The sequence below is a fragment of the Rhinoderma darwinii genome, chromosome 10 (genome assembly GCF_050947455.1).
Source record: "Rhinoderma darwinii isolate aRhiDar2 chromosome 10, aRhiDar2.hap1, whole genome shotgun sequence".
NCBI classification, from domain to species: Eukaryota; Metazoa; Chordata; class Amphibia; order Anura; family Rhinodermatidae; genus Rhinoderma; species Rhinoderma darwinii.
In genome coordinates this window covers 88,132,201-88,154,882 of record NC_134696.1, presented here as the reverse complement: position 1 = coordinate 88,154,882, position 22,682 = coordinate 88,132,201, and the positions used below count along the sequence as shown (strand labels likewise).

Below are 22,682 nucleotides of genomic sequence, written 5' to 3'. Positions count from 1 at the left end.
TTTAGAATAATAAGCATTTTATTCAATTGCACATAAAGCACTTTTATGAAGGGCCTTGTTATAAGCAGCCATATTATGTTCCTTCTGTATCGTAGACACAGCTGTCAATGCTCCATAGATATTACAGCTAGCATTGTGTTTTTACATGGGGGGTTTCCACCAAGTCTGTATAGATATTAAAATGCTACAAGAACACTAAAGCAAAGTAAACTTATGGGGACATATGTGGATTTTGGAGCAATGTGAAAGTTTAGCAATGGGCTCTAGTTACACAATGCAAGAATATGCAGCTACATATAGGAATGTCTAATGGTAGTTGTTTTTTTTTTTTTTTTACAAATGTTTCATGTTCTTCTATCCAGTACAGATATATAGTTCCTGCTCATTGTCCATAAATGTCATAAAGAATAATTTTCAAAGAAATAAGTTATCTTTCTTGTATTATTTTGCTCTTGCAAAGCCAACCCGATTACTGTCTCGGTCGAATACTGTGTAATACCGACCAATGAAGACATCCCCCAAGATCCAAAAAGGTCCTAGAGGTGGTCGTATATCCAATCCCATGAATCCGCTAAGGCATACGGTCTTTCCCATCTTTGATATCTGTACAGATAAGATATAAACCTATGAATACAACAGCATATTTAACATGAAAAATGTTGGTATAATAAATATGTACCATAGAGACCTGTGGTGGGGCGAGTCCCCATTCCTAGTTATTCCCATACTCCAGTAAAAAATGTTAGTGAAGAAGAGAAGGACACGCCAGCCACAGGGTTATGCTGCCCTTCTTACCTACTGGATGGAAATTGAGTATTGTAGCCAAGCACCTAGTACCCCACTATTGGTTGGCTTCTTTTGTGCTGGGGTACGATGAACACTTCTTTTTAGTGCTTTGGGAAGCATATATATGTACATATATACAGATCCGTCATGGGAAGCCCAGCAGCCCTGCATTGGGAACTGTGTTTGTAGGGTACAGGAGGGAAAAGGGATGTGGGGAGCATGTATTTAGAAATATAAATGCTAGATATTGGTGAGGGTGATTAAATTAATGATGTTTCATTCGACAGCTATCATGCTCAACTTCAGGGACTGAGGGTGGTGTGGCATATTCCCAAACCCCTGCCTGCCTTGGGCACCAAGAGAGCTTGTCCCACCCTAGGTAGGTGTAATGACCAGCAGGTTGTGTACCCACTGTGTTATTCAACCTCAACCGGTTTAACTTAGGACCACCTATAAGGGCGTTGTCTAAGTAGCCCCTTGTTATTCACCTTTAACCCCCATAAGGGGATCTGGACTTCGCTGTGGGGAGGTTACCAGATCACTACCTCTTGAGGTGGTCCCAGTGTGACTAGCAGCTGGTTCAGCAGACCAGGAGATAACGGTGAAGTACATCGTGGGTATAGGTACTGGAAGATGATACTTTGGGAGACAGGGGTGCAGATCTAAAGTTCCAGTTCATAACAAGTAGCGGGTCTTCAAGACACAGGTTGCCAAAAGGTTTCTAGCCTTGATCTTGTATCAGGTAACAAGATACAGACTGGAATAAGGTAGTGTGATACCAACTGGTAGCAGGATATGGACTGGCAGCAGTTAGCAGGGTGCAGACTGGTATTGGATAGCTGGATATGTACTGGTAGCAGGTAGTGGGATACGGACTAGTAGCTGGTAGCATGATACTGACTGGTAGCAGGGAGCGAAATGCGAACTGGCATCAGAAAGCGGGATGGAGACAGGAACCTTCGCAGAAAACAACTAAGTGGCACCAAAGTTGCTCAGGCACCAGGTGGTCAAAGTAGCTACCCTAAATAAGCCCAGGGCCACAGGGATTGGTTAGGGAGGTTTGTGAATGCACGTGCGTTGGCCCTTTAAGAGGGGGCCAGGGTGCGCGTGCGCGACCCTAAGGGACATGCAGCCGCGAGCAGGAGGAGGAGCGTGGCCATAGGAGACACAGAAGAAGGAAGGTGAGCGGACTGGCGACAGGAACCGCCATCAGGAGCAGCACCTGACACCGGCGTTACTCCAGGAAGGGAGTTGTAAAGATATGGAAACCCAACAAAGATTTAAGGAAAATACAAAAACAGTTCCAATGCCTCTTACCTTCAGCACATAGTCTTCTCCAGTAAGATTGTACTGCACTCCTCCCAGGATAAAGGAAATTGTGGGCAGAGATGACATACTATCACAGTCAATCATATACTAAGATAAAGAGAAAATATAAAGAAAGTTATTAAATGTCATGTGTTCTTTCATTTAGAAATGACTGGAGCAAAATATTAGGCTCTGTTCACATGTAGTTTTTGCTATTAGTTCGTTACACATGTCAGAAAAATCTCCCCACATATGAGCCAAACATTTGGGCCCCAACATATGTCACTGTATATCATACCGTGGAATACAACACGCTTACAGTAGGTCCCCATGCTAAAAAAAATGTGGTATACTTTTTTGGGGGGGGGGGGGGGATTATTCGACTGCACAGGAAAGTGCAGTAGGCTGTGTTTTCCTACAGTTAAAAAATACACTTTCATTAGTTGATATTGTAACTTAAGGATGTGGAGCAGCCCCTCCCTGGTAAAGATGCTACTGTTTCTTTAAATATAAGCAGTTGTGCATGTTTAACTTATTTCTCTCCACAAGTTTAGATCCTGGAGATGGAGTATTGCTAAATGTGGAATATGTACAGAATATACTTGTGCTTGTTGTATTTCTTGGTAATTTGCAGGTAATGGTGGCTCACAGTGTCTTTCAAATGCTGTATCGGGAGAAATGGCCCAGATGTAATTTTTTCTATATATTTTGTTATTTCAACAGCGGTGCGGGGACATAACCAGTGTAAGGAAGCTGCTTTGTGCTTAAGTGAAAAAAGGCAGTTGTTCCCACCAAACGGGATTTGTTCAGAGCATGGACTATGTGTCAAGTACTCACCTACACCTGTTCCAACAGTAATCACTTGTGCTGGGCGCAATCGCTCTAGTCCTTGAGAAGCTGTACCAACAAATAGGGACCTGAGTTTCATCTGGCCGGTTGGCAGTGAGAAACGGCCAGCGGCTGAATCAGTGAGTTTGACGCTCTATTTAAATCCCGGCTGCCTGTATTCCTTTGCAGTAGCGAGGACAAGATCCCTGTACCGGGATAAAAGGCTGAATAGCTGTGGTTGCTTAGACTCTGCTAACCGGACTGGGCAGCGCCAAATCTGACTATGAAAACACATTTGCTTTGACAGGTGGCACCATACTTGACCATTACACTACGGCCCTGTATGGGGAGACCCTTAAGCTATATTGGATCCATTGATATTGGGTCAAGTTGCCAGGACGCTACCCCTGTTTTGGGGAGGAGTTTCAAATGATCTCTCCAAAAGTAAAGTTAGTGAGCAACCATCGCCCACATTGCCGCCATTGCTGTCGTGTAACGTTCCGAAAGACTCTTGTGCTTCTCGTGTGTGGGAATTTCTTGATACCCCCTTGTGGCTGTATGTGTGAGACCACCGGTCTAGTCAAGGAGCTGTTATTTGCATCATATCGGGGCTATTGTCATCATTGCAATGAAACCACCCTGACTTACTGATAACTCGGCTTACAATATAATGGGCTGCAAGTAAACCCACTATATAATCGCCCCCCACACACACACACTGTCTCAAGACCAAAGAGTGTGCAAGAAATCTCACGGAATCAGTAGCGTTAAATGTTAGAAAAATCACAGACAATTTGCCATGTATTTACGCTAAGTTACAGTTATGTCCTGAATTATTTGGACAGTGACACAAGTTTTGCCATTTTAGATGTTTACCAAAACATATTGAATATACAGTTATATAATTAATATCAAAATATATAATCGTTAGGCTGAAAAAAGTGAAGAAATCCATCAGTTTGGAACATTCTTGAAAAAAAAGAGCGCACTGGTGATCTTGTGAACTTCAAAAGGCCTGGACGTCCACAGAAGACAACAGTGGTGGATGATCGCAGAATCCTTTCCATGGTGAAGAAAAACCCCTTCACATCTACCCAAGTGAAGAACTGTGACACCCATGGTCGCGGACCGTTGGGATTGCTCACTCCCTGATGGCCGCAGCCATGTATAAGTGAGCGCTGGCCCACATCTCCTCCTCAGGAGACGCCAGCGTTCACTTCCGCTTCACTCTGCTGTGTCCCGTAGGGCGCGCGCGTGATTGTGTCTGGTCTTAAAAGGCCAGCACGCGCACCTGAATTGTATACCAAATTAGCCCATGATCACCCTGGACTATAAGAAGGGCCCTGCCCCTTCTTTCATTGCCTGAGCATTGTTGTGTTACCCATGTTAGTCTTTGCAAATGGTCCATTAGTGTTTTCCAGTTCCCAGTGTTCCCGGTCCTGCTACCAGTATCCTGTGCTACCTTGATCCTGTGCCGTAAAGAGTTGGAGTCATGTTTTGCTGTATGCTACGCCTTCCGTGTTACACCGTGCCTGGTGTTTGCCTGCTGCCAAGGTCCCATCCGAGCCTACCATCGCTACTGTCTGAAGTTACCACAGGTACCCTTATCCAAACTATAGACTGTGACTTGGTATCCTGTTGGCCGGCTGCTATCCCGCTACGGCGGTACGGCCCAGTGTGTCCACACACCCATCGTGACAGTATGCTCCGGCCATGGACCCCACTGGTCAACCCAAGACCATGTCGACATCTCAAGCCATGCAAGCAGATCTGCGAGACCTTCGTTCACGACAGGACCAACTCCTCCTGGCAGTGAATTCCACTGCACAGCGGCTAGATGCGCAAGCTGCAGCCTCCTCAGCTCCTGTTCCGGCTGACCCTCCTGCTACACCTCCTGTCAGCACCGATGCTGATCCCCGATTCTCGCTACCACTACCGCCTTGCTACAACAGAGACGTGAGTACCTTCAGGGGATTCCTGTGTAACGCTCCCCCGGTCTTCCAAGAATTCATCAATGACATCTTTCCCGGGATCTCCTCTATGTTTGTGTTGTAGTCTATCTTGATGACATCTTAATTTTTTCCCCAGATCCGTTAACTCATCAGAGACATGTCCGTCAACTTCTGCTACGATTGAGGGAGAATCGTCTGTATGCCAAGCTGGAGAAGTGCATGCTTGAGAGGAATTCTCTACCCTTCCTGGACTACATAATCTCGGACCAAGGTCTCAAGATGGATCTGTAGAAAGTAAAGGCCGTTCTGGAATGGCCACGTCCTCAAGGCTTAAGGTCCATACAGCGTTTCTTGGGATTCACCAATTTCTACCGGCAGTTCATCCCAAGCTTCTCCTCACTGACAGCTCCCATCTCTACCCTTACCAAGAAAGGCATGAATGCCAAGATGTGGACTTCAGAGGCTGAATCTGCATTTAATAGCCTAAAGAGTGCCTTCACATAAGCCTCTACCCTCCATCATCCTGACGTATCTCGACAGTTTTCATTGGAGGTGGACGCCTCCTCGGTTGGTGCTGGCGCACTTCTGTCCCAGAGAGGTCCCAAAGGCAAGGCAGTGGTATATGGCTATTACTCTAAGCTTTTCTCTTCCACAGAGCGCCACTTCTCGATTGGGGATCGGGAGTTACTGGCCATCAAGTTGGCATTGGAGGAATGGAGACATCTACTGGGGGTGCAGCTCATCCCATCCTGATTTTTACTGACCACAAGAAACTCACCTATCTCCAGACGGCTCAACGACTGGACCCCCATGTCCAGCCAGGTGATTGCTGTTGTTTGCCCGGTTCCAGTTTGAGCTCAACTACCGCCCGGCTGACAAGAATGTGAGGGCCGATGCCTTATCCAGGTCGTTCGAGAGACAGGACACCATAGAGTCGCCACAAAATATTATTGCTACATCCTGCATTATCGCTGTTAACCCTCTGCAAGTTGGAGACATCCCTACGGGGAGAACTTTCGTGCGCCTGGCAGACAGAGGGAGAATCCTTCACTGGGGCCACAGCTCCTGACTGGCCGGTACCTGTAAGACCCGAGACCTGATTGCTCGGCATTTCTGGTGGCCCACACTGCCCAAAGACTTCATGGAATGTTTCGTCCCGCACAGTGTGCGCGGCTTACAAGGTTGCTCACACCAAACCTGCTGGCCTGATCCAGCCGCTGCCTGTGTCTGATGCTCCCTGGCAGCATATTGCAATGGACTTTGTTACGGACCTGCCTCCCTCTGCTGGATGCAGTATGGTTTGGGTGGTGGTGGATCGATTTTCGAAGATGGCTCATTTCATTCTGCCGACCGGTCTACCTTCTGCATCTCGTCTGGCCAACCTCTTCATCCAACACATCTTCTGCCTGCATGGCTTACCTCGGCCTATCGTGTCTGATCGGGGGTTCAGTTCTCCTCTGGTTCTGGAGAGCCCTCTGTAAACTCCTTGATGTAAAGTTGGACTTTTCCTCAGCCTACCATCCCCAGTCCAATGGTCAAGTCGAGAGGATTAATCAGATCATGAAGAACTACCTACGACACTTCATCTTAAGGCAGCATGATGACTGGGTGCAGCTTCTTCTTTGGGCCGAGTTCTCACATAATAACCATACATGTGAGTTCACAAGAACCACACCTTTCTTCATTGTCTACGGCCAACACCCACAAATTCCTCTCCTGATGTCCATTACGTCCAAGGTGCTCACAGCTGATTCTGCTTTTACGGACTTCCCACAGATCTGGCAGCAAACGCAATCCTCTATTCTGCTGGCAGTCGACCGCATTAAACGAAAGGCAGACACAAGAAGAAGAGAACCTCCCCAGTTTCTTCCAGGTACCAAGGTCTGTCTGTCCTCTAGAAATATCCGGCTGAGGGTGCCATCATACAAGTTTGCTCCCAGGTTCCTCGGACCCTTTGAGATCTTGCAACAGATCAACCCTGTCTCCTACAAGCTTCAGATGCCTCCAACCCTCAAGATCCCCAACTCCTTCCATGTCTCCCTCCTGAAGCCTGTGGTCCTGAACCGCTACACCAAGATTCCTAGTCCTGCAGTTGCGCCTCAGCGGTTCATCAGATACATTCGAGGTTAAGGAGATCCTGGACACTAAGAGAGTAGGAGGAAGAACTTTTTATTTGGTAGATTGGAGAGGGTTTGGTCCAGAAGAGAGGTCCTGGGAGTCAGAGGAGAACCTCAATGCTCCTACCCTCCTGAAGAAGTTTCTCTTCCGCTCAGGCCCTAAGAAGAGGGATAAGAGGGGGATACTGTGACACCCATGGCCGCGGATCGTCGGGATTTCTCAACCCCTGACTGCCGCAGCCATGGATCAGTGGACGCTGGCCCGCATCACCTCCTCAGGAGACGCCAGCGCTCACTTCCGCTTCACTCTGCTGTGTCCCGTAGGGTGCGTATGCACGCTCGTGCCCGGTCTTAAAGGGCCAGTGTGCGCACCTGAATTGTATACCAAATTAGCCCATGATTACCCCGGACTATAAGAAGGGCCCTGCCCCTTCCTTCATTGCCTGAGCATAGTTGTGTTACCCATGTTAGTCTTTGCAAAAGGTCCCTTAGTGTTTTTCAGTTCCCAGTGTTCCCATTCCTGCTACCTGTATCCTGTATCCCGTGCTACTTTGATCCTGTGCCATAAAGAGTTGGAGTCGTGTTGTGCTGTATACTACGCCTTCCGTGTTATACCGTTCCTGGTGTCTGCCTGCTGCCAAGGTCCCATCCGAGCCTATGATCGCTACTGTCTGAAGTTACCACAGGTACCCTTATCCGAACTATAGACTATGACTTGGTATCCCTCCACGGCGGAATGGCCCAGTGGGTCCACGCACCCATCGTCACAAGAACACTCTCCTGGAGGCAGGTGTATCAGTATCTAAGTCTACCATAAAGAGAAGACTTTATGAGAGCAAATACAGAGGGTTCACCACAAGGTGCAAAACAATAAACAGCCTCAAAATAGAAAAGTCAGATTACAATTTGCCAAACAACATCTAAAGAAGCCGTCCAGTTCTGGAACAGCATGAAACTAAGATCAACCTGTACCAGAATGATGGGAGGAAGAAAGTCTGGAGAAGGCTTGGAACAGCTCATGTCCCAAAGCACAGCACATCCTCTGTAAAACATGGTGGAGGCAGTGTGATGGCATGGGCATGCATGGCTACCAAATGCACTGTGTCACTAGTGTTTATTGATGATGTGACTGAAGACAGAAGCAGCCGGATGAATTCTTAAGTGTTCAGGGATATACTTTCTGCTCAGATTCAACCAAATGCAGCAAAATTGATTAGACGCCGCTTCACAGTACAGATGGACAATGACCCAAAACATACTGCGAAAGCAACCCAGGAGTTTTTAAGGCAAATAAGTGGAATATTCTGCAATGGCCAAGTCAATCACCAGATCTCAACCAATCGAGCTGCATTTCACTTGCTTAAGACAAAACTTAAGGCAGAAAGAGTCGCAAACAAGCAACAACTGAAGACAGCTGCAGTAAAGGCCTGGCAAAGCATCACAAAGGGGGAAACCCAGCGTCTGGTGATGTCCATGGGTTCCAGACTGCAGGCAGTCATAGCCTGCAATGGATTCTCTACAAAGTTTAAAAAAAGAAAATAAAAAAAAAACATTTTATTTATGGTAATGTTAATTTGTCCAATTACTTTTTGTCACGTAGGGTTTGTGGACCCACAGGGCCATACCGCCTTGGCGGTATGACAGCTGGCCAACAGGGCGCAGGTCAGAGTCTATAGTTCATATAGGGTTCCTGTGGCAGCTCGGACAGTAGCAAAGCAGGCTTGGCTGGGACTAGGCAGCAGGTAGACTTCAGGCGTGGAGTAGCAGGACAGGCGTGGTATACAGCACAGCATGGCAACACCTCTAAACGCCACTAGATCAGGATACAGGAAACAGGAACAGGGAACACTGGGAGCAGGAAACACTAGGGGACCATTTGCAAGACAAACTTAGGATACGACAACAACCCTCAGGCGTGGGAAGAAGGGGCTGAGACCTTCTTATAGCCCAGGGTGCTCTGGGGGCAATCAGCTAAATCTCCCACATGCATGCACTCTGGCTTCTTGAGTCTGGACTGAGCTCGCGAGCGCACCCTGGTGGTCACTGTGGAACAGGACGGCCGTATATGCAGACATCTCTGGAGAGAAGGGCGTCGACTGGATGGAAGGAGTTTGTGGTCAGCGACCACGGACATTACACTTTTGAGCCCCTGAAATGAGGCGGCTGTGTAGAAAAAAGGTTGCAATTAGTAAATGTTTCACAGGGTATTTTTGTTCAACCCTTTGAAATAAACCTGAAAGTCTACACTTCAATTACATCTCAGTTGCTTCATTTCAAATCCAATGTAGTGGCATGCAGAGCCCAAATCATGAAGATTGTGTCACTGTCCAAATAATTCTGGACCTAACTGTATGTTTCTTCGTTTTATTTCTCTTGCAGTTTTTAATTTATTATATAATAAGGAGGATTATTATTTCAATGCTTCATTTCAGTAAAACAGAATTAATGGTCAGTACCACTGCCTTTGTGAAATAAGACTTGTGTGCTGAATGATAATCTCTTACCTCGCCATTAAACAATGGAAAGGCTCCTATAGCCATGTGAAGCGCTCCAACTTCTGCGACCGGTCCTGTAATCAAAGACGTCCCAGTGTCCACTATGGCTTGGCAACCTCCTTTGCAGAGAATCAATTGGCTTCCAACTCTGACTCTAAAGAGGGAATGGAGTTGTAGAAAAAATATGACCCCTTCTGCAGTTTCCAAGTTCTTCTATTATATCTACATGGTCACCCCCCACCCATCAATGAATGTGTTGACTGCTTTGCTCTATGAGTTTGTTAATTTTTGCTTCCTATAGATGTATTATTACCGGTGTCATGCTTGAGTATCTTTATAACCAGTTGGTAATTTTAACAAATGTTCAACCACGTCCTCTAGTACATGATACTAACCATAAAATCAGCCTTATTATTATGATTCCTGCAGTGTCGAGCTGGAATTCCTTGGGCCCATCAAACGAGATGATTCTGAGGGTCCACCCTCCATTTATACAGAACATGGGCATGTCCACTTTTATTTACATTGTCAACTTTGTTGTTATCATTGCATATATCTTATATGGTTTTTCTGAATCAACCCATAAAAAATAGACCCTAGCGGCAAAATCTTCTCCAAATGGGGTGGTTTTCTGCTATACCTTTGGGGCACATTACTGTATCAGAGCCTAGGCCTACTACTCTGGTGGACCAGTCCAACCCCGGATTCCTATGTCCTGTGCATTTGGATGGCTTCAATCCATCTCATACTTCTCAGTTTTCTACTGACTGAAAGGAGATTTTATAAATATACCACAGCTTGTCCTTTATGTCTCCTACAAATGATGTGCACCATCTATGAATACGAACGACGAGAGCAGGTTTTATTTTTGCGTGCATATAAATCCTGAGATAGGTTGACTTTTAAACCTAAGAGAAGCCAACAACCCCTTTTATCTCACTTCTGATGGTGGGAACATAACTTTTCTTTGTTCTTATGCTTGGATCCCATTTCCAACACTGAGGACTCTCTAACCAATTGATGTCTACCTTGCCCCATGTTATCCTCTTCTATGGTTTTCTAACATCTCATAGTCTATCCGTTGTCATCTGCTGAAGGTCTTTAACAAAGACTGGATTCAGTAAAACTTTTCTCCAGGTCAGCCTGCCTTAAACTGGCCATACGCATTAGATGTATGTCAGCTAAACCCGACGATTGGCGGGACCAGCTGAACATCTAATGTGTATGGCGGTGTCCCAACTCTCCCCGATAGCAGATTTTGTGGGGAGAGAAGGGTTGAGCATGTTGAATTTCAACATGCCCAATCCTTTTGTTGGTATTAGGTAAGGCACTGCCAAAGGAGACTGGCAGTGGCTTTTTACTTAAAAACACTTGCACGCTCGGCCAAGCCAAGTGTGCATGTGTATGGGGGAGTCGAGAAGAACAGCTGTCGGTTGAACAAGCGTTTGGCTGGTAGCTATTGAAAATATACAGCCAGATTTAGTGTTTGAAGCAGGTGAAGTCCACAGCTTGCACCTACTCCAAATCATAGTATACTAGCATGACCCACCTGACTTTACACCTTCTCAGGACATATCATTTGTGCTACCTTTGCATTTGCCTTTGCATTTGCACAGGAGTCCAGTAGGTAAGAGGGCCCACTGTCATCTTAAAAGCAGCTTCATACTGTATATTAGATTGCATGTAAGGGACTAAGCTTATGAATTTCCCATTGTGCGCATGTACCAGAACAGAACATCGATGCGCAAGCACAGGATTTTGTGTGCACTGTGGGGTGGGGGGTAAGGATCTGTCAATCAAAAGTAAGGAGGCGGGGTTAACTCAGAAAGGCTTGACTCTTTTCAAATGAAGATATGACGCATTTATGCTCATTAGCATACAGCAAAGGAACACTAAAAAACAGAATACTAAAGGTACAGAGCCTACATAGATAATTAATACCACCCTACAGTGCTCAAATAACAAACATACATATGGAAATCTTTTTCACTAAATTAGAATTGATAAGAACTTACTCATCAGTCTTGATCTGCCAGAAAGCCATGCGAGTTACATTCAAGTAATGGAAGCCTCCTGTGTAGTACTGAGAGTCTGTCCCTCCGAATAGAAGTTCACCTCCAACCGGGGCAGTAGGATCTCTTCAGCAAATAAATGCAACATAACTTATTAGTGTATTTCAAGAAATGGGAAGTTTTACAATCTATTGTATTGTATTCTTGAATTTAAAGGAACACTCCAGGAAAAACTGATTCCCTATGTTATGCCTAGTGCAGGGCCTGAGGGGGCGGGGTGTGACACAGGGACTCTCTCTTTGGTGTTCTTTGAATTCCTGTGTCATGCACCGCCCCTAAGGCTCTGTACTAGCCATAACTTTGCCTCAAGTGTTCCTTCACTGTAAACAATACAGGTATTGGTATCTTAGTATGTTGTTTCTTAGTTTGGGCTTTTTCTGTACTGATGTCCATCTGCCTCAGAAATGGTCACTCTTTCCCTAGTTCTTGAATGACAAATCTGTCTAGTCATGTGAAATGTATACTCTGCTCCTGTACCACTGTATGACTAGGCTATTTATGAGTCTAGGAGTTCAGGAGTCTGGGAAAGCTGGATGGCAACCATATTGCTTGCCACCCAGATGTCCCACAAACTAGCAAAAACTTAGATAACAATTTGGAACAACTTGACAGAAGAGGAAATCTCACCGGCTTATATTTATGGGGGAAATGCTTCCATTCATGTCTATACATAAGGGAGGAGGTATACCATTAGCTCTAAGCAGAGATGTAGCTATGTTTTTCTTAACTCAGGGCAAATATCCAGTTTCCTGCCCTAGTCCTGTATCTAAATACCCAGGCCAAGACAGAATGGCTTGTTGGCGCCCACTCAGGCACCCAGCACACAAGGCACATGCCCCACCACTTCCCTCTAGTTATGCCCCTGCTCCAAGACCTGTGTTTTCTCCTATGATATCCTTGAATTCATATCTTAGAATTTATGGTGACATTGCAATATTCCTTTATCCATAATAGCCGGAAACCAGGGTGTGCCAAGGGAAAATAAATGCCACTGACAGCTGTCTGCCAGTGAAGGTATCACTTGAGCTTAGACTGTGAACGCGAATACACTGCAAATCTTAAGACATTAAAATAGAAGAGTTTGGTGTTTGTGTGTATAGTAATAATTGCTAACTAGGTCTGTAATAAATTCTTTGGTAAAATATATTTGGATGGTAGAGGACTAATAATGTAATCTCACTAAATAGATCCTTCCTTATTTAACATGCAGTATATAGATTTTGTCTCTCTCCTGAACACCCTGAACTGGTGCCAAGCTGATTAGAACCAGCCAAAGCGTTGTTATTATATTCCTACTGGCCCAGACTCAGAGAACAGCAGGTACATTGACTGCAACCAAGAACTGGCACCCACAACTTCCTCGAATCGAAGTAGGAATATAGAAATAGTCTATTAGATAAGTGAGTAAATTACCATGTCTTATAGTCTGCTTATTACACACAAATATATATATACATATATATATATATATATATATATATATATATATATCAGGGCCGGCCTTAGGTGTGTGCCATTGCACAGGGCACATCACTCCAGCAGGAGCGTTGCGCTGGCTCCCTTCCCCTGCTTGTGTTTCATAAGCGCCCAGGCCCGGCGACTCAGCAACTGCCTTTCCGCCTGGGCACTTCTTCTCTTAGTGGCATCGCTGCCGTTGTAGCAGCGACGACATGGGCATGAGGGCAAACGTGGCGCCCGTCAGGACGGGTCCTCCCCTGGCTGGCGGTGCGCCCTCCCATGGCCGATAGCACCGCTAGCAGGTGCTGTGGCTGCTACAGCGTTAGTGATGCCACATTCAATAGTATTTATCTCCCTGCTCTGCTATCTACTAGCGCCACTGTAGCTCCCTGAAATGCTGAGTGGCACTACCTACAAGGGGGTGTCTGGCACTACCTACAAGGAGGCTGTGTGCCACTACCTACAGGGGGGTGTCACTACCCACAAGGGGGCTGTGTGGCACTACCTGCAGAGGTCTGTGTGGCACTACCTACAGGGGGCTGTGTGCAGTGCCGCACCTGCCATGAGCCGAGGTGAGCCGACAGCCTCAGGCGGCGGCACCTACCCGAAAACGGGGGGCGGCATTTTCAGCCAGGGACGGACTGGACCGGGGGGAGGGGGCATGCAGACTTAGCAGACGTGCCACATGATGGGCACGTCTGTAACACTCCTCCTCCTCACTGTACGCAGCACGCGCCACCAGAGAGAAGCAGGTCTGCAGGAGGAGCGGTCGAGCGAAGAGGAGAAGTGACGAGACGCACGAGGTACGTTCCTGCCTTAACTCGGTCGGCCGAAGCTGCTGGGATCGGGACCCGGGAGTATACTGCAAGGGGGGGGGGTCTGGGCATTTTACTGACAGCAAAGGGCTCTATGGGGCTGGAATAATCCACCCCATAGAGGCCTCACATCACTATATTGGAAGGATGGGGGGGGGGTCTGAGCGTCTGACTTACTGCAGAGGGCTCTATAGGGGGGATTCTGCCACCCCTTTAGAGCAGTCAGTCAGATGCTCAAACCCCCCTAACCTTGCAGTATAGTAACTAGTCAGGGCCCTATGGGGGGATAATTCCCCCCTATAGAGCCCTCTGCTGTCGGTAAAACGCCCAGACCCCCCCTTGCAGTATACTCCCGGCCCCTCAGCGTTGGCCGACCCCTTTTAAATTAGTAGGGGCAGGAAGCTGAGCGCAGTATAAGGGCCTGTTCACATAAGCGTTGTCTTTCCATTCTGGGGTTCCATCGGAGGTTTCCGTCGGGTGAACCCCGCAACACTTTAAAGGGAATCTTTCACCTGCCCATAGATGTGCATTTGAGTGCAGCATGTAATGGCAGGGCTGCACAAACTCTGGGGCACTTTACTTTTTTTTCCTACTCTCTTTCCTTATTTATATATCGGTGCCGTAATATTTGGTGCCCGATATTTAAATAACCCCATGAACTGTCAATGGGGCGGTAATTAGCAAGGGGGCGTGTAACATCGCTGTGACACTGTCCAATCCGCTACGGACAATGTCAAGAGCTGGAGAGAGGAGAGCATGTGCGCGCGCACGCTCTCACGCTTCAGCTCTCGGCAGGCAAGTACAAGACTGTGTGATCTCTCGCGAGAGATCAGTCTTGTCGTCCTTCTCTGCCGAGGGCTAAAGAGTGAGAGCGTGCATGCGCGCACAGCTCCGATGCCATGAAACAGAAGAATTCACACTCTTCTCTTCTTCTGCTCCGTAGTGGTGGCGGAGCTGCGCGCTCGCGCGCACGCGTTCTCTCTCCAGCTCTTGCTGTGACGCTGTCCGTAGCTGATTGGACAGTATCACAGCGATGTTACACGCCCCCTTGCCAATTACCTCCCAATTGACAGTTCAGGGGGTTATTTAAATATCGGGCGCCAAATATTACGGCACCGATATCTACATAACGAAGGAGGATAGAAAAAAAAATTAAGTGCCCCAGAGTTTGTGCAGCCCTGCCTATTACATTCTGCACACGTATGGGCAGGTGAAAGGTTCTCTTTAAGGTCCCATGCACCGTATTTTTTCCCTCCCATAAATACTGGTGTAAATACGGGTCCTTTGTCACCCATATTCTACCCTTATTTATGGACCCGTGCCCGTAAATACGGGTCCGTTGTCACCCTTATTCCACCCGTATTTACGGACCCGTTTTCTCTGCTGTATTGCACAGCACTAATCAGCAGCCCCTTCTCTCTATCCAGCACTGATCGGCAGCCTCTTCTCTCTATCAGTGCTGGATAGAGAGAAGGGGCAGCCCTTTTGGGCAGAGTTTCCACAGTGGAATGCAGCGATAGAATGAAAAAGAAGTTCATACGTATCCCGGCCGTTGTCTTGGTGACGCGTCCCTCTTTTGACATCCAGTCCGACCTCACTGGATGACGCAGCAGTCCATGTGACCGCTGCAGCCTGTGATTGGCTGCAGCGGTCACATGGGATGAAACGTTATCCCAGGAGGCCGGACTGGAGAAAGAAGCAGGGATTTCTGGGTAAATATGAACTTTTTTTTAGGGTGGGTTTTTACCCAGTCTCCAGCGGTAGTCACTGTACAGGCTGCTGAAAGAGTTACTGCCGATCAGGGCAGCCCTTTCTCCCTATCCTGCACTGATCGTTTAACTCTTTCAGCACCCTGGACAGTGACTATCCCCTGACGTCTCCTAGCAACGCTCCCGTAATTACGGGTACACACAAGTAGCCTCCCGTATTTACGGGAGTCCCATAGACTTTTATGGGCCTGCCCGTGCCGTAATTACGGCCTGAAATAGGACATGATCTATATTTTTCAACAACCCGAGCACCTTCCCGTAAGCAAACGAGAAGGTACCCGTGGCCAATAGAAGTCTATGGGCCCGTAATTACGGGCATTTTTACTGTCGTGTGCATGGGTTCTAAAGGAAAGGTGTTATAATTGTTTCATTTTTTTTATTTTATTTTATATGTTTTACTTTATGGGCCTATTTTTTCTCATTATTTTAATATGTTCCTTAAAGTAACTATTTATTCATATGTTTGTACTTTTGTGGGGGCAGCCATCTTTATTTTTAATTTTCATACTGCTAATTTTTGTTTTGCAGGTTCCGCTGGACCATTTGGACTACGTCGTAGATCCGTTGGACTACTTCGCTGATTTAAGTTTTTTTTATTTTTTTTTAATAAAATGGAATTGTGTGGAAGAGTTATTTCAATAAAATAAATTTTTAAAAAGGCTAGCACTAACCCCCTATTATTACCCCGGTACCCACCGCCACCAGGAGTATCGGGAAGAGCCGGGTACGATCCAGTACCCGACCATCTGAAGTGAAGGGTACTGGGGTGGCCGCAGGCTGGTGCTATCAGGCTAGGAAGGGCCAAAAAACGTGGCCCTTCCCACCCTGGTAATGCTAGGCTGCTGCTTTATTGTATCTGACTGGTTATGAAAAATGGAGTGTATCTCACGTAATTTTTTTTCAATTTTTAAAAAATGACGTGGGGTTCCCCCTTTTTTTCATAACTAGCCAGATACAATAAAGCAGAAGCAGGCTAGAATTACCAGGGTGGGAAGGGACACGGTTTTTGGCCCTTTGCAGCCTGACAATACCAGCCTGTGGTCGCCCCACTGCCTAACTGTCGGTTCAGATGATCAGGTACTGGATCGTACTCGGCTCTTCCCGGTATCCCTGGCGGCAGTGGGAACCCAGACAATAATAGGGGTTAGTGATAGCCTTGTTACTGGCTAATGCTAAGCCCCAGCCTTAGTAATTAAATGCTGTCAATCAGACAGCAGCCATTACTAAGGCCATAATAAAGTATTAAAAAAAACAGACATAAGGAAAATTATTGAGATCAAAACTCCCCCATGCAACCCGCTTTCACCATTTTATTTTTTATTTTTTTAAAAGTAGATCGAAGTAGTCCAATGAATCTACAACGTAGTCCAAACGGTCCAGCGGAACCTACCCCAAAAAAAGTTAGCAGTATAAAAATTCCAAAAACTTAAATTTGCCACAATAGAAACTAGAGGTCAAGGAAAAATAATTCCCCTTCATGTAACTCTGCCACCTATCAACTGAAAAGTCATCTGCCAGAGGGAAAAATGTTTCCCCATGGCGGAGTACAAGAAAGTCTAATTCCCAGCTGAGGCTTTCTTGGACTCCGCCATCAAGAAACGTTTTTCCTCCTGCCGGATGATTTTTCCGTTGACAGGTAGCAGAGTTCTTCCGGAGCTGTGTTAGGGGGGCAAACTCGCCAATTGCCCAGTGCCCCCAGAATACTCTTGGGCTAGGGCTGTGTGCTTGTCCCACAGACTAAAATTTGCCAGCCAACTCCTGGCCATTGGCTCCCTGCTCCGCCGTTTGCTCTTGTAGGCCCCAGCCTGGTTTAGGCCTGAGGCCTACAAGAGATCGGGAGCACGCTGATGACGTGAACTGCTCGGCACGATGATGTCACTGCATTATGCCGTCCACGCCGGGCCACTGAACTCGGTTAAAAATCATAAGTCAATTAGGTAATAAAAAGGGGGCATAGAAGATGTGTTAAACCGTTGCTGATCTATGATACTAAAGTAATACAGTAAGTACAATTCTTTAACTCTTTTCTATACATAACAACAAATGTTTTCATATTATTATTTTTTTTATATATTGCGTGTTTGTTGTGTAAAGCTAGTAATGACAAAAACTCGGATAGATTTGGGGGGGGGGGGGGACGTCTTTTTATAGTTCGCCTCAGGCAGCAGAGGGTCTAGGTTCACCCCTGGCTGTGTGACACTACCTACAAGGGGGCTGTGTGGCACTACCTACAAGGGGCTGTGTGGAACTACCAACAAGGAGCTGTGTTGCACTATCTATAGGGGGCTGTGTGGCACTATCTACAGGGGGCATATGTGAGTGGCGGGCTGATGGTCATTTTACTGTGATTTTTTTTGCCATGCTTCTTTTGCATTAGCTTCAACGGCTTAAAAAAACGCAAAACAAAACCGAGAAATAACGCAGATTTTTTTCTACCTTACAAAAAACGTTCTGAACATAAACTAAGAGTGTAGTGCTTGTTTTTGGGCGTTTTCTGTCTTTCTGTAAACAATTTTTGGTTGTGGTGCCCTGAGGAAATGTATTTTTCCCAGTGGTGCCTCGTGTCCGAAAATGTTGGGAAACTGTACTAGGCTACAGGATCACGCCGGCCTACGCAAGGATCCTGTCGTCAACATTGTGGAGCAGCTCAGTTCGTCGTGGGAACGGGGCCTAGGTAAGAAACAATTTTTTTGTTTGGGGGGCACTGTCTACAAGGGGGAGGTGGGGGGCCTAAGGCACTGTCTACATGGGGGAGGTGGGGGCTGTATGGCACTGTCTACAAGGGGGAGGTGGATGGCTGTATGGCACTGTCTACAAGGTGTAGGTGGGGGTTTATGGCACTGTCTACAGGGAGGATGTATGGCACAATCTAAACGGGGAGCACTATCTACAAGGCGGGGGGCTGTGTGAGGCAGCTGGGGGAGGGGGCATTATACTGTGTGGAGGCCACTAAGCGGACATTATACTGTGTATGGCACTACAGGGGGCAATACACTGTGTGTGGCACTTAGGGGGCATTATACTGTGTGGGACAAATTAGAGGACAAATTACCGTGTCCTTGAAGGGGTTATAATATATTATATTATTAAATATTACTGTTATACTAAAGGGCACTAAAGGGGAATTATACTGTGTGTGGGGCACTAAAGGGGCATTATACTGTGTGGGGGCACTATAAAGGGCATTATAATGTGGAGGGTCATTATACTTGTTTATGGAGCATTTTTTTATGATGGGGTTAGGCCCAAAAGATAATTTTGCACGGGGCGCCACCTAAGGCCGGCCCTGTATACACAAACAGTCCAAGAACTTACAGCACTCAGTTCTGGAAATGTATACAATGAGATCCTGTATCCGGACTTATTTTTGCTGGCACACCATTAAATTTGGATGTACTAGGTGCTGCTCTTTTTCTTGATATATATATATATATATATATATATATATATATATGTCTTCGTATATATGTGTGTATATATATGTGTATATATATATATATATATATATGTCTATATATTTATGTATATATGCGTGTATATATCTATATATATATATATGTGTGTGTGTGTGTGTGTGTGTGTATATATATGTATATATATGTGTGTATATGTATGTATATGTGTATATATATATATATATATATGTGTATATATATATATGTATGTGTATATATGTGTGTATATAGATATATATATATATATATCTATATATGTATATATATATATATATATATATATATAGATACATATATATCTATATATACACAGTCAAGTCACATTATTATGACCACCTCCTACTTTCTCCTACGTAGCCTATAAAGGAAGTGATGTGTTGTGGGCTGGCTTGGTGGGTATATAAGGTGTGTGATAGGCTGTCTGAACACACATCACTCGTTGTTGTCATGGGTAAAAGGGGCGATTTATCAGAGTTGCATAAAGGAATGATTATTGGCTTTCAGGCCGTGGGTGGCGGTATTTCTCACACAGCGCAGTTTGTGAACTGTTGGCGTGCTGCTGTGGTGAAAGTGTATCGTGAGTGGACATATTGCACCATTGGGAATAACCGATGTGGAAACTGTGGAGCACCACGTGCCATTGACGTGAGAGGTGAACGTCGGCCAGGAAGGTGCACGAGGGCCGAACGGCATGCTACAGTGAAGCACCTCATAGTGAAAATCAAACAGGGGGCTACCAGACATGTGTGTCTAAAACATCAGTTCAGCTAACCCTACTGCGTATGGGGCTCCGAAGCAGATGGATGGTCACTGCTGCTATTATAACAAAGGTGCATTGGAAAAACTGGCTTCAATTTGCATGACAGTATTGGAATTGGAACACCGATGATTGGCAAAGGGTTGCCTTCTCCGATGAGTCACGTTTTCTGCTTCATTGAACGGATGGACGTTGGCGTGTCAGGCCACATCAGAGAACAAGCACTCTGCAACTATGCTGGAAGAACACAAGCTGGTGGCGGCAGCGTTATGGTCTGGGGTATTTTTTCATGACATTCTCTGGGCCACTCACCCATGTGGAAGGAACTCTGAACCGATTTGGTTATGAATCCATCGTTGCAGATCACATCCACCCATACATGCTGATTGTCTTCCCTGGGGCAGATGGAATTTTCCAGCAAGACAATGCGACATGTCACACGGCTAGAAATGTCCGACAGTGGTTCGAAAAGAATGACCAAGACTTGCAGGTACCTCCCTGGCCTACTAATTCGCCAAACTTGAACCCAATTGAGCATCTGTGGGACCTCTATCGTCTTGTTTGCTCTATGGATCCACCCAACACACCCGCCAATAAATGTTGTGTGCACTGCAGTCAGCGAGGCGCCAGATACCTGAGACCATCGATCAGCACCTTATTGAGTCACTCCCCGCCCGTCTAGCTGCTGTCCGTGCTGCACATGGCGGTTACTCTGGATATTAGCTGGTTGTCATAATAATGTGACTCGACTGTGTATATGTATATACACACACAGTATATATACACAAGTTTATTTTACAGCCACTCGCAGGTGAAGCCCCAGCCTTACAAGGTCAATCCCGAAGTTTAGTTCATTAAGCTCTATATATAAATGATCATAATACAAAAAAAATATCTCACCTATTCAAGTAAAATGAAAAGACATTCTTATCAACCAATTTCTGACGCATCATGTTATCAAACAGTGGCAGGACGCCATCCACAGAGATGTTAGGGTATCCCATTCCGAGGATGCCATCAAATTTTGCAGCAACAAAAACAAATCCAGGCTGCTTTACTGCTTCGGCAAAGGTCTGGTTTAGAATCTGTAGTTCGGCAATCTGTGGGAAGGAACAACATAGGGACATAGACCTAATATGTAAATGTACATTTTTTTTCCCGAGCAGAATGACAGTATCTGCGTAGCAATAATATGAATAATTTGAACATATATCTTGCTTCGGCATGGGCAACAGGGGAAATTGGACATTTTTGAGCCCCCACAAAAGTCTAAATATACCCCATGGTACCAGCTCTGATATTATGTAAGAATTGTAAAGCATCTGTAAGCAGTTAGCAGGCAAAGTGATAGATGGCAGGTATGTGCCACTGAGTCTGCTACTCTCAGTGGTATAAACCCCAGAGCCCCTGTCTGACCTAGAGTCCAGGTGGGACTCCTAGTTTAATTAAAAGAGACCAACTGACTTAGGCAGAGAAGCTGTTATGTGTGAGCTGCATGAAGGTGAAGTGCGGAGTCTGGTGGGCTCTACTGAAGTGCAAGACTATTGCCAGAAACGACACGGTTCCTAGGTGAGCAACAACCTGAGTTTTGGTTACTAACAAAAACACAAGGTTCTTTAAGAATTTCTGTTTGGCTGAAGACAGCACATCTATTGTTTTTCCTTTGGACTATATTTGTTGTTGGAAAAACACCCTGTTTAATTTGCTGTGAATAAAACTCTGCATTGTTACACCAAATCCTGCTTGTGGTCTACCTGTCTGACGCTGTCGAGGCTACACATCATTATTTGGGTACATAACTGCACTGTTATTTTGGCATTGTATGGCACTGTTATGTGGGCACTTTTATTTGGTACTGTATGATGGTATTATTTAGGCACCACATAGCCTAGTGGCATATTATGGCCCTATTACTCTCCATCTCCCTTTTTCCAAAGATAATCAACCCATCTCACACTATTGGAATAGTAGATCCACTTTTGCTGGAGTTTGTACTTGTATGGGTTATATAATAGTTATTGTTTATTGCTAGTATAATATCTGCAGAGATTACAGAATATATTGAGAGTGTAGAAGGGAGAATACCTACCTAGAACCAACTGCAAAATACCCACATGATTTGGACCAATAATTTAAAAGTACTATTTTATACAACCTTAGTGCAGCTGCATAGTACCCATGCAAACAGCATGCCAGGGAGACATCACTAGTGCTGTAGTGTAATACTAACTAACGGTACCCTCCCACTAACGGTGGAAGAAGGCTCCTCAACCGCCGTAGTCTGAGGATGATACTGTATTGCAAAATGTACCCCACAGCAGTATTTCTCCTAAGCCCCTGGCAATGCATGAAGAAAAACCTAGCACGGTTTTGGGTTGTTACTAGAGATGAGCGAACCGGGACAACTGAACCCGGTTTCGGTCCGAACATCGTGAAAAGTTCGGTTCGCAGCGAATCCGAACTTCACCGTGTTCGGCCGAACACGTTTTGACCGAACCCGGCTTATGAGTCACTGATTTTCCGGTACGCGACGTCAGGAGATAGTCACTGTCCAGGGTGCAGTAACTGTTTCAGCACCCTGGACAGTGACTTCCGATCACAATATACATCAACGTGTAAAAAAAAAATAGAAGTTCCTACTTACCGATAACTCCGTGCTTCTTCCTCCAGTCCGACCTCCCGGGATGACGATTCAGTCCAAGTGACCGCTGCAGCCAATCACAGGCCAATCACAGGCTGCAGCCAATCACAGGCCAATCCCAGGCTGCAGTGGTCACATGGACTGCCGCGTCATCCAGGGAGGTCGGGCTGGATGCCGAAAGAGGGACGCGTCACCAAGGCAACGGTGACGCGTTCCTCTCTTGACATCC

General features: G+C 45.9%; 1 protein-coding gene across 2 annotated transcripts in view; it reads right to left on the bottom strand.

Moving 5' to 3' along the window:
- The window catches only part of LOC142662172 (cathepsin D-like), a 40,573-nt gene continuing 17,891 nt past the window's right edge, over positions 1–22,682 (bottom strand). Inside the window, exons 5-9 of one of the 2 annotated variants that reach the window (XM_075840192.1) lie at positions 20,713–20,912; positions 11,502–11,624; positions 9,496–9,640; positions 2,104–2,202; positions 1–603 (exon numbers count right to left, since the gene is read on the bottom strand). In XM_075840192.1, coding sequence (XP_075696307.1) covers positions 442–603; positions 2,104–2,202; positions 9,496–9,640; positions 11,502–11,624; positions 20,713–20,912 — 729 coding nt within the window. In that variant the 3' untranslated portion in view covers positions 1–441. Of the gene's footprint in view, positions 604–2,103; positions 2,203–9,081; positions 9,155–9,495; positions 9,641–11,501; positions 11,625–20,712; positions 20,913–22,682 lie in introns of those variants that run through there. The other variant, XM_075840193.1, reaches the window with a different exon arrangement.